At 38.5% G+C, this 12,876-nt stretch overlaps 1 protein-coding gene across 7 annotated transcripts in view; it reads left to right on the forward strand.

Moving 5' to 3' along the window:
• Positions 1-12,876, forward strand: part of esyt2b (extended synaptotagmin-like protein 2b) — a 32,724-nt gene that overhangs the window by 11,784 nt on the left and 8,064 nt on the right. For 6 of the 7 annotated variants that reach the window (XM_042398945.1, XM_042398938.1, XM_042398940.1 and 3 more), the window contains 9 exons: positions 19-108; positions 3,031-3,086; positions 7,011-7,131; positions 8,237-8,413; positions 8,547-8,629; positions 9,081-9,129; positions 10,525-10,614; positions 10,728-10,823; positions 12,178-12,240. In XM_042398945.1, coding sequence (XP_042254879.1) covers positions 19-108; positions 3,031-3,086; positions 7,011-7,131; positions 8,237-8,413; positions 8,547-8,629; positions 9,081-9,129; positions 10,525-10,614; positions 10,728-10,823; positions 12,178-12,240 — 825 coding nt within the window. The remainder of the gene's footprint in view (positions 1-18; positions 109-3,030; positions 3,087-7,010; positions 7,132-8,236; positions 8,414-8,546; positions 8,630-9,080; positions 9,130-10,524; positions 10,615-10,727; positions 10,824-12,177; positions 12,241-12,876) is intronic. The other variant, XM_042398939.1, reaches the window with a different exon arrangement.

A 12,876-nucleotide genomic window follows, 5' to 3' on the forward strand; every position in this document is an offset into this window, starting at 1 on the left:
CCTCTTGTGTTGTCACAGATCCACGGCGTGTTGAGAGTGGTGATGGAGCCGTTGCTGGGTGACATGCCTCTTGTTGGAGCTCTGTCTCTGTTCTTCCTCAAGAAACCAGTAAGTCCAAACACTGATACACTGATGATGACACTGATGACTTCAATTAAACCTGTTAAATAGAGCAGCAGTAGGTTTAATAATGTCAGAGTAGATGCAATATGATTAGAGTAGAAGCTATTAAACTGGGATTTGCATGTCGGAATACAATACCAGGTATCTCCTCAATCTTTTCCAGCATGGTGCAGCACATTACCCGTTTAGCTCTTTGCAATTATTTGACTTGACATTTGAAAAGAAAGGACAACTTTTTCACTGTGTGATTTCTTTCAATTCTCTGTACCCACTATTTTCGCCAAGGCTGGATTCGTTCCTGTGAATATCACAAAATGCCAGCGTCTGTCCTGATTATCTGTTGTACAGCAGTTTGGTGTATTTTATATCATCTCTAAATTTTATTATACGCTAATATTGTACCTCATAGAATGAACAGGTTTTCAATTTCAGGCTCACATAAACTGGATTTTAAACGATTATATCATAAGTTAGATTACAGCTGAATCATATAATGATTTTCTTACATTTCGCAGGCTCAAATTCCAGTTTAATTTCAGTTTTTACAGCATAGATTTTACATCACTTTACATCATTTGCTTTTCACATTTCCCCTTGCTTGCATATCCAATATTTTCCAGTGCACACTCCATCAATCTCCCTCTCAACCCCTGTGCAGAGCCACTGCTGCACAGTTAAAAAATGTTTGACCGATTTATACCAAATGGGAGGACCCAGTGGAACTATAGCAGCGCTTTAAATAGCTGCAGATCAAGCCAGACCTACTTTGGCAGATTTCTCTACCCCAGGCACTCAGCTAAAGCTCAAGGTGGATATACTGAAGGGTGAAGGCAGCAGCTCAGTCAGTGAATGTTGGCGCACATATATACACACACACTCTTATGTGTCTCAATCTACTCTTGCTTGTAGATATATTAGTAAACTGAAGGAGAGAGAAAATAAATTGCAAGAGCAATTTCTTTAAAAAATAAAAAAATCACAACATTGTGTACCCTGGACTTCAAACAACTCATTGTTCGTCTTCTAGTGTGCTATAAAAGGCCTGATCCTGAGTGCCAAATGAAATAGAGACATTTCCAGACCATAAGAGGTCTTGGCCATGTCGGGCTGTACTGAATGATCACACCAATATGACTCAGAGCAGTGTAATATAAATAACAAAGATGCAATACATTCTGCAGCGAGATCTCTGAAGAGATTTTATTACTCTGTCTCAGTTGAACAAACAGTCTTGCACTTTATGTAATGACTTATGAAACGACCTAAGTCCAACAGTGGAGAATATCGATTTTGATTGATTATGCTGTCATATAATGAGTCTTTACATTATTCACTAATGTATTAATTAATTCATGCAATTAATCTAAAGATAAAGCTATTTTTGATTAATCATTTAATCTGTAGGCTGTAAATTGTCCAAAATAATAACAAAACAGTTCCCATAGCTGTAATTGATTGATGTCACTCTCATGTCTGTCCATTAAATATGAAGCTACATCTGAGAGAAGAGCCTAGCTTAGCATAGAGACTGGAAACAGCTAGCCTAAACTAAGATAAGCTAACCAGCTTATCAGAGACATGAGAGTGACATCAATCTTCAGTTGTGACCCTGGAAACTAATTTTCATTATTTTAGACATTTTACAGCCTAAAGATCAATTGATTAATCTTTTTTTTTTTTTAGGATTAATCAATTACATCAACAGTTAGTTTTTGTTTGACTGATTGATTTAGTGAGCTGTAACAAGCTGTAACAGTTAGCTGTTTGCTTATTCAACCGAATACAACAACACTCTTTTGTCCACTTAAGTGAATAGTAGTACAGGAGGGAGTGTGTCTTCCTGCACCATGTTCCCACAACACGCAGACAACGATCCACATCATTCACAGTCCTGCAGTGCTCCCCCTCTTCCTAGCAGCACTCAGTGCATCTGCAGCTGTGTAGGCAGCTCGGGGAGAAAAGTAGGGTGGGAAAGGCTCATTAAGAAAACGCATCAAGACCAGCTCCGTCAGCTCGGAGGCAGAAACAGATCAAAGAGGAAGGATCTGTCTGCCTCTCAGGTCTCAGCTGATGCTTTTCACACCTCTCTTTGACATGTCTTTTTTCCTGCTTTCCTTAATCCAAATTTGACATCTCTGGTGCTGCTTAGAAAGAGAATGAAATAGGTGTATAATTGTATCATCTTTTTGACTCCTGAATGTTCTTGTAAAAACTGCTACTTAACCGTGAAAAACTACATTGGACCTGACCTCATTAAACCCTGAAAACTAATGAGAGCCTAGAGGGTGGTTGCTGCTTTTATAAATATTTCAGTAAGCCAGGTGTTTTGTCTTCTTCTCCATCATGGATCTGTGTTTTCAGTCCTCTTGTTGAAGCTAACAGTTGCTAATTGTGCACCTTTTAAACACTAAGACAGTGAGGCGAACTTAAATGGAAACAAAAAAACATAAAAACAATGAACATACACATCAGTTGCCAAAAGGTTTGTTGTTTTAAACATATATATACATTAATGTATAACTGGTGTGTGATCTAAAGCCTCCACAGTGTTTGAAGACCTTTGTTCCAAAGTGGGGTAACCTCCAGCCGGAATAAGTCACAATTTTTTCTTAAATAATTAATATAAACATACAGCAGGTAAGGTAGTGCTTTGTTTTTAGCAAGTTACAAAACTTTTGATTTATTTTAGTTTAGCAGCGACTTGTATATATATATATATATATCTGTCTCTGCTGTTATTAATCTATGGACTGTGTTGGCTAGAAAACAAGTAGCCAAGTGTTAAGTGTTGCTCAGGGGGGCAGGAAACAATAAAGATAAGTGTTTTGGATTTGGCAATTTAAAGTCACTAACACTTTCCACTCTTCCATTCTGAACAAATGCTCTCCTTTTTTATTTTCCTTTTAGCTTCTCGACATAAACTGGACAGGTCTCACCAATATACTGGACATTCCTGGGCTCAAGTAAGTCAGTCCAAAACCTGCTTGTCTTGCTTCTTGAAAAAATGTCTTTGTGTCTGTGAGAGAGAAAAGGAAAGTTGAGATGTCAAAGAATAGCCCAGCTAGATTTGCAGCATTTTTAACCATGCTATTGATGGATGGGTCTTTTTTTTCTGTCAAGCACTTTACAAGTGTGATCTAACTGGGCAAAAAACAGGTCATAGCAGTGAATGTGCTATTTGTAGACTGTTTCCTCATTCTTGCTTATTTTTTCTTGCTCATATTAATTGTCTTTTCACTTTACTCCCCGCTGTGTGAGCCGAGCAAAGAGGAAATGAATGTCGATTAAGAGTTGCTAACAGCCCAACACAATTACTTGCTGCTGCATCAAGCGGTTCATACATCATTTACACCCCAAAATAAAGTGACGCATGTACTGCATGTGATTTTCTGGGATTACTGCTTGTCATATACCCTGCTGATGTGGACAGACATGTTAACACAGGCAGAGCTCAGTAGCCTGTGTCTCTCTGCCCTTCTGTTGAGTCCTCCGTGGGGGTGAAATGGATCCATGCGGCTTGTGCAATGCAATATGTGTGTGTGTGGGTGTGTTGGTCGCAAAGGAGGGCGGGGGGCACGTGAAAAGAGTGGTTCGCTGGTATATGAGAGCCCCAGATGGTGAAATCATAGTGACAGCTATGAGTTCCTCACAGTGTCAGACAGACAGTGTCAGCTGCATGCTTGAGGGCTTGCCCAGTGTGTCTCTCATAAACCTTGTTGTTATTATTATTATTACGCAACAAATGTCTTACTCTTTTACAAGTTGTGATTTGAGTTGGTTTTAGAATAAGTCTACAGCCATGCTAGCGACTCTGTCAGGCTAAATGTAGGCACATTAGTTCTGCAGGTATTTCGTCATAAACGATAAAATGATGGTTGTGCTATCAATCTATGCAATCAGTCCAATAGTTGTTGAGATATTTCACTGACTCACCACCATGTCGACCTCATGGTGGCGCTAGAGGAAAAGTCAGGGGATCACCGAGATCATTAGGGTTCCTCCTCTGGGGATTTTAAATATCTGTGCAAAATTTTGTGATAATCCATCCAGTAGATGTCGAGATATTTGACCTGCTGGTGGTGCTGTACAGAATCTCATGGCAATCCATCAAATAGAGATATTTCAGTCTGGAAGCCACCAACAGACCGACATCACCGTCTCTAGAGCCATGCCAAAACATTATTATCTTTTAAAGAATGATGGAAATTCGCTTTGATAGAACACATAAGTGAGTAAAAAAAAAAAGGATCATACTGTATGTTGTATGGTATGAGTGTGCATGTACAGTAAGCAGTGTTGTCCTAAAATGAATGAATAGACTGTGTCACTCTTGTTAGTGTGCAGTCACAAACACAAGCGGGTACGTGGGGGTGTCGCAGTGTTTGTGCCAGGTGAGCGACAGAAATGCAGCAGGAATCCCTTTACAATCTCAGTTCTCAGCTGGAGAGAAGCTCTGCCTGTGATCAGTCCCCCACTAGAGAATCATAATGTCTCTAATCGGCTCACAGAGAAGAGCTATAGCCTGCCGTTTCATTGGAAGATAAACCGAGGATTGATCAAATGAATGTTTCCCCTGACTCCGGAGAAACACAGGTGGCTATATTGAGTTTATTTCATTGGTGGTTTTGTCAGCCCTCCATGCTGCTTCAATATTGTTTCACAGCTTCTTTTTTCAAAGCAATTCAACTTGTTTTTCAGGACAGCACTGATGGATATTGTCAGTTATATAAGGAAGTTATTGTCCTTTGTCAGCTCTCTAAGGAGGTTTTGACAACCATTATGATTAAGTTACCTATGTGAAAGGTTGCACTGTTGTAGTTAACTGCAGGCATTTATAAATATTTTGGCAACCGATTCACAACCATAGCTCTGTAATCTCAAACAACACCAACATTAAATTCCAGCCGACTCAGAAGGACTGCTCTGAAATGTCAAATAGCTGCTAGCAATTGATTACTTACTGACATTTGGGTGGTTTGACATTTAGAAAATATCGTTTGGTAGAATTTCATTTCTTGCCAAATCGATGCCTGGTTAAAAAAAACAAACAAACAAACAAAAAAAACCAGGTTTATATATTAAGATCACTTTTGGTGAATGAGATGCTTAAGGATCAGATAATATTTAGCCTGTGTTTGTAAGGGTCAGGTGTGCGATGACCTATTTTCTGCAGGGGTTGGCAGCAGAGAGGAAATCAGTGGGTGTGTAGAGTGGTTGTGAGCATAATAATTATAAGAATAAATGTCAAAATGGCCTCATGAAGGCAGAGAGCATTAACTACAGGAACAGTGTAGTTGAGAAAAAAGGTTTCAGAGTTCAAAGGCTCTTAACGAACTGTGTTAAATATATATGTGTTGTAAAGACTTAATTTTATTTCTTTTGAGATTGTCACAGACTTTACATAAAACCTCAAAAGACATTTAGATACTACTTTAGATGCTGATAATGTTTGGACAATCCAAAGGGCATCGTGAAAACGAAGTATCTACAAACAAAATATGTTCGTCTTCTTCACCTTTCATGTCGTTTCAAATTAATAAGCGACTTATTAAATTAACCTTTAACTTAATACATTTGAACATGTGATTTAAAGGTAGCTTAACCACATTAAATCATGTGAATTCCACTAAAGGCAGAGGCTACAGAGCTGGACACTACTGCTACTCTGCTAAGCTAGGCTATAGCAACCTCTAAAGCAGGACTAGTTTATCTGGTGCTACTTTTTTTTCTCCATTATGATCGGATGTAGCTACTGAGTTATTTATATAGTGTAACGAACTAAATTACCAAGATGTTGGAGCATCAAAATAGATTTTTGACAGGAAAGTGGGTAAATTAGCTTTAGCTAAGGCTATCTCACCAGCAGTGGCAGTTTGGTTTTTACCTCGATTCTCCAGCTCTTGTAAATTTTACGTTGTGTTTAAATGACATATTTCTGTTGCAGTCATTTAAAATGTTAAAATAGATGCCGAAAAGCAGATTCTGGATTTAACACCCTCAACTTTGACCAAATATGAAGTTACTTCGTTTTGGCGTTTTAGGGAGGTACAGTGGGTCTAATCATTGTCACAAGTGAATCTTCTTGTTTTGGGCCGTGACTCTCAGCGACTATTGAGCCATCTGAAAGCATCCTGGGCTTAATTCAACAAGACAACCGGGATGAGAGTTCTCTTTATTTATAACATCAATTACATACAAGTTGTCATGGCTGCTCTAAATTTCAACACTGGTGGGCAAATAGGAAGCACAGGGGAAAGGTACATCAGCTCTTGTGTAATGGTAAATGTCCGATTTATTACTGACTGTGTAGTTGTATCTCACATGGCGTCACTTTAGTGTTTCCTGTGGCTCATTTTGCAGATTTAGCCGGTGTGTTTTATAGTCCACATTTCAAATTCTCTTCCCAGGAGTAACTCAGGTGGTTTGATTAGGATATGTCGTACCTACCATGATGTATGGACAGTTGTTCTGTAGTCATAGCTGTTTCTATTCGAGAGACAAGCTGAGTAATAATACCATTTTTTCTAATCATGATCTGACTGCAATTATCCAGCTGTTCTGCAGCAGCTAAATGACTATGAAGGCAGGCCTGGTAGTAATGCCAATCTCTACCCTCACTGTCATTGCTGTCACGCAGTGTTGAATCATTAGTGGATCAGATAGACATTTAGAGGTTTGGCTAGCAGTAGCAACATGTTTGAACTGACTCCAATATTCCTACTATCTTCAACATGTGAAACAGAAATGTACTAAGCTGAGATTAAAGGAGAATATTTATAACCCAAGGGCACCCTTAGTGTCTTTTAAATAATTCATTGCTTCATTCTGTTTATCTTCCCTTCCTCCCCTCTCTCAACCCCCATCCTGCCTCCCTCCTGTCCCCACAGTGGCTTTTCTGACAGTCTGATTCAAGACATAATCTACAGTTATCTGGTATTACCCAACCGTATCACCGTCCCTCTAGTCGGGGATGTGGAACTGGCCCAGCTACGCTTCCCCATGCCAAAGGTACCAGTGCAGTTTGAAACTGCATCAAGTAAAACATTGACTGGTTTAATATGCCTCGTCTAATAGGCTGCTTCATGGCCAGGAGATGATAGTCACACATCTCATGGGATGTTGTGTCATATGTGTTCAATGATTCTTTTCTATAATAAAATAAAGTAGTAATCAAGGTTTCTGTATGAAGCTTGCAGCACTAAAAGACAATGAAACAAAAGCAGCCAAAGCTGCAAAACAGTATGTCAAGGCTTTGCTGCTTGTACATGTATCCATGGCAACAAGATAAACATGTTTCTGTGCAAGCAGCAACTTTGTTGAGGATTACTATTTTGTTATATTTAATTATATTTTAGGTTACAAACACTGTATAGACCGACACTCCTTTCTCATAGTGATGTGGAGTGATAGTTGACTGATTGATTGATTGATTGATTAGTGGATCGAAAGAAAATGAATCAACAACAGTTTTTTAATGGATTCAGCATTTATGTCATTTGTCAAGCAACAAAGGTTTTCTGCTTTTCTCTGTTTTATATCACTGTAAATTCAATGTTTTTGAGTTTCAAACTGTTGGTCAGTCAAAACTGATAACTAAAAAAACTAAAAGTCAACAGATCAATTGAAAATAAATGTTAATTGCAGCCCTAGTTGAAACCACAGTTTATATACACACACACACAGAATCTAGTTTTTAGAGGAAGTATAATAGTCTTGTAAAGAAAAAGGTAGAAAAGAAAGTGAAAGTAGTTTCATTAAATGTTCTGTATTTCAAGTTTGCATGCAAACAAATATTGAAACACATTCACATTTTATCATGATGTACAACACTTATTATCATTCAGATTGCCTTTTGCATTTCTTGTTCCCAAAATCATTAAATAATTTAAATAACTACTGTAGAAAATCCAATAAAATATGAATAAAACATACAGTCATTACAAATATTTTGATACTTCCTAACTCTGGGAGTAAGCCACAGTTTTCTCTCGCAGTGCCTAATAACAGTAGTCACATCTCCTCTACTCTAACTCCACTGTGGCCTTGAAGTGTCAGAGGCTGCTATTTCAGAGCTGATCCCCCCTCTAACACTGTGATCTGCATGTCTCCACAGGGAGTCCTGAGGATTCACTTCTTGGAGGCTCAGGATCTGGAAGGGAAAGATAAATTTCTAGGGGGGCTGATCAAGGGCAAGTCTGACCCCTACGGCATCCTGCAGATCGGCAACCAACTGTTCCAAAGCAAGACAATCAAAGAGAGCCTCCATCCCAAATGGAATGAAGTTTACGAGGTGACAAGTTTGGGGGGGAGGGTGAACGTTTACAACACTATTATTTGTTAACAATAAAAATGAGTAAGTGTCATTAACAAAGATATGTGTCTATTGATTGGCCTGTTTGAACAAGCGTCCATATCTTCATCAGGCATTGGTGTACGAGCACTCAGGTCAACACCTCGAGATTGAACTGTTTGATGAGGATCCAGACAAGGATGATTTCCTGGGAAGGTGAGCCTTTCTAATTTCCTGCTGTGCTCTGATCTTATTACACATACTTCATGAGAAAAAACAAGTTCTGTTGTACCCCAGCAGTGTGACTGATAGGTTGGGACAAGCTTTTTATGTAACTGTGGCAAGCTGCGTATACACATCCATCTCAATCTAAAAGGATCTGGTTTGATATCGCTTGTTGTATCGTAGACCTGGGGGGGATGGTGTGAAGAAAAGGATCTGAGCTAGTAGACATTAGTTAAAGTGAAGGAGAGGTTTTATCTCACAGTTCTGAGTCCAAGGGGAAAGTCAATTGATTTTGCCCCAAGGCCATAACACTACACCTCAGCGCTGACACCACATAACAGCCGGTCAATAACTGGATCCCCTCTATTCAGATTAATTGGTGTGATTTCTCTGCTTGTTGTTTGCCGACCAAATTTGGGTAATTATTTGTCATTACTGGCAGCTTGATGATCGATATGACTGAGCTGCACAAAGAACAGAAGGTTGATGAGGTAAGACACCTTGTGTGCTCACTTGGTTTGCTCATTCCTATTATTCATTTAATTAGAATTTGTTTAGAGTTTATACATTATATATCTTAAAGGATTAGTTCAACAATATTGAGACATGGGCTTATTTGTTTTCTTGTTGAGAGTTTGATGAGAAGAGTGATACCACACTCATGTCTGTATGGAAAATATGAAATACTACCAGTAGCTGCTTAGCTTAGCTTAGCTTAGCTTAGTTTATCTTAGCTTAGCATAGTTTAGCGTAAAGACTGGAAATGGGGGAACAACAAGCCTGGCTCTGTCCAAAGGTAACAAAATCACAAACAAAATTAGCAAATATCTGCTAATTGCCTGGCAACCTACAGCGACGACAAGACTCAAAGAAGTTACCTGTCCATCAAATAACCCCCTGTAAAACCACAATGTGATGTTTTTTTCACTTCATTTTCTCACAGATTAAACAAACAACATATAATGTGTTATTTGGTGAGCTTTAAAGGAGCAGGTAGGCTGATTTTGTTATTCTTGGACAGAGCCATGCTGGCTATTTACCCTGTTTCAGGACTTTGTGCTAAGCTAAGCTAAGCTAACTAGATGCTGGCTGTTCATATTTACCTTTTTTTTTTTTTTTACTTTTATTTGTGAACAAAAACATTTACATACAGGTGTACAATAATATATAGTATTAGTACCAACATAATGCACTAAAAGGTTAGAGTTATACAAATAAACATGAAAACTATAAGACTACACAAAACACATTAACATATTTAATTAAAGTATCGACTACATAAAAACACTAAAGAACAAACAGACTCAATATAGTTTCATAGCTTTTCTGTTTCCACTGTGAGCAACAATAACCATATCATTTTTTATTTTACTAGCCAGTGCAGAAAAAAAGGTTTATTATTTGAAAATGTACATTTATCAATATAAGATTTGGCCATCATTTTAATAAAGTTTATTAGATAAAAAATATCATCATCGTTCCCTCTGTGGTCAGTAAAACCAAATCAAATCATTTTTCCATTTGAGAGAGAAAGAATGATAGATTCTGTATTTCACATAAGCACATAGATCTTTCCAAAAGCTTTTATAATGATGACAGTCCCAAAATAAATGACTGACAGTTTTATTAGAGTCCCGAGCTTCTTATTTACAGTACAGACGAGAGTGATATCGATCTTCCCATCTAGCTCTCAACAAGACAGTGAGTAAGCAATTTTCCAAAAATGTCAACCTATTCCTTTAAAAAATTCTTGTATGTACTCTTTAAGCACAGTTCATATAGGTTTTTCGCAATTATTTTTAATCCACTTGCTGTAAAAATTAATATTAAGCCCTCAGTGACTTTACTTAATGACTTAACTTTGATGTTTTGTCACATTGTTGCAGTGGTTTGACCTGGAGGAGGCTCCTACTGGGAAACTCCACTTAAAACTGGAGTGGCTGTCTCTGCTTTCCACTCCCACGAAGCTGGACCAGGTACATAACTGAAAAAATAATAACCACAACAACAATAACAGTGTTTGTGTGTCGGCTGTTGTCAGGGGAGATTTTATACTTTTTCTGACTAGTCTTCCTGTCTTTTCTGTCAGGTGCTGCGGAGCGTGCGTGCAGACAGAAGCCTGGCCAATGATGGGCTATCATCAGCCCTGCTGGTGGTGTATCTGGACTCAGCAAAGAATCTGCCAGTAAGATACTGCAATGTTTAATTTATTTCGATGCTGGCAATGCTATTGTTCTGCTGCTCTATCTTGTGCTAAAATATAGCATTAAGTAGGCTTCTTGTTCTCCACCCAAAGTATACACACCACATTTAGCAACACTCTCAACCGGTTTAGTAAGAGATGCCAGTGCAGCAATGCTCCACTTCTTTGTTACCATGAGGCTTAATGCTTTGTGACACTTCAGTGACTCCATCAGTTTGCTTTCCATGTTCTTTGAAATTTGTTTTTCATGTACTCTGAATTCCAGGTGAAACCAACAGCCATGGCAGGTAGTTTTATTATTATCCTAATAATCCTTATTACTCCAAGCCTGGCCACAAAAAATACAATTTTACATTATGGATTTAGCCTACAGCTCCACGTGAGTCAACATATTAGCGAGTTGTCTGATCAAGTCATTACAAACGAAATGTCGCTGTTGTAGAATGAAGATGTTGAGCCTCCGAAATTTCTGCTTTTCAGAAGCCTAAAGTGAAGATCCTAGAGTTCTCCAGTTTAACGTCTTTTTTTTTAGCCATCTCAGTCTTAACTATTGTTTTTCCTCTTTACCCAAGAGCGTCTTCACAGGCAGCTTAGGCTGTGGAAACTTAAGTGAGAGGAGAGCGTCTGGCCTAGTCTTTTGTGAGAGCAATACCTCAGAGTATAGGACAATATGTGTGAGTCCACCTGAATTTTGCATCCTGACAGTGTTAGCGTTATCGGTGTGCGATGATGTGGGTTGAACAGTAACAGGAGCCTTTAAATCCTGCATCTTAAAGCATGTCAGGTGTGTTAGTTGCACGGTTTCATCGTAATGACTAATGAAATTTATTCAGAGTGCGAAATAACCATTAACATGAAACAGACACTTCAAAACAGAGGACTCAACCATGCGAGCAGCAGTGTGGCTGCTTGTTAGTCAGATTCATACTCTGCAAAGTCAGGTTCTTAGTTCAAGGCTGAAGTAGAATATCTACAGTACAAAGAGCTCGTTGGCAGAGCTCATCATTATCTCTGCCAGTATTAGTGAGCCAATTAGTGTGTAGCTGTACAGAGACCAATAGAGTGGCTTGTTAAAAAAAAAGTCACAGTGTCTCAAACTAGCTCCCTGAAGGAAATACTCTCATTATTCTGATATGTGTTTTCATTGCTAGCTCCCTACAGTGTCTGCAATAGCAGCTCTCGTGCTGATTTTCTGGTCCATATCATCTATGTATCAGTACATACTTTAATTCCATTTTTTCTGGGTTTTTCTCATGCCTCACAACCATACTGAATCACTCCCGTCCTACTAACTGTGGGTGTGATTTTCTCCCCCAAATCTCCTTGTGGCTTAAAGAGTAACCTGTCAGATTTCACCTATGACGGGTTGAAGCAAGTCTCAGTCTTTAAGGCCCTGAAGGTAATGTGGGAAAAATGGATTTGCATGTACAGAACACACCATGTGTCCCAAGTGCACCGTCCAACGTCATGTGTTTGTGCAGGATATTAAAACAAGCAGAGTGAATGTGCATGAAGACGGGTGACTGTATTGTCTGTTTTATGCCTTGGTTGTGCTGTAATGCTTTCTTCTCCTTATTTGTAATGATAAAATACTTTTTCCCATTCTCCAACTCATATGATCTTGCATGCAATTCTAATATTGCACTCATATATTTCCAAAGTGAAAGGAAAATGTCACCTCACTTGCAACATTCATATTGAAAAAGAAATTGTAATTTCTGTGCATATCAACAGTGCCAACATATCCTTATTTTTATGGCATTGCAATTCAATTGAGAACAACAGAAAACCTGTTGAGCAACTCATCTTGTTGAGCAGCATGTTTCTGTGTTACTTGATCAGGAAGTTTATCATAACCAACTTTTGATCAAGAGTTCAGCACAAGGAACTTATACTTGTCTGGCAAACATTTCCACATTTCTGCTTGTTAGGCCACCAAATTTGTTTTCCTGGTAAATGCAAACACACACAGTTGGCACTAAATGCAGCATTATAACATTAAAAAAAAACATTTCATTAATGCAGCTATAATTGC

The sequence above is a fragment of the Thunnus maccoyii genome, chromosome 21 (genome assembly GCF_910596095.1).
Source record: "Thunnus maccoyii chromosome 21, fThuMac1.1, whole genome shotgun sequence".
NCBI classification, from domain to species: domain Eukaryota; kingdom Metazoa; phylum Chordata; class Actinopteri; order Scombriformes; family Scombridae; genus Thunnus; species Thunnus maccoyii.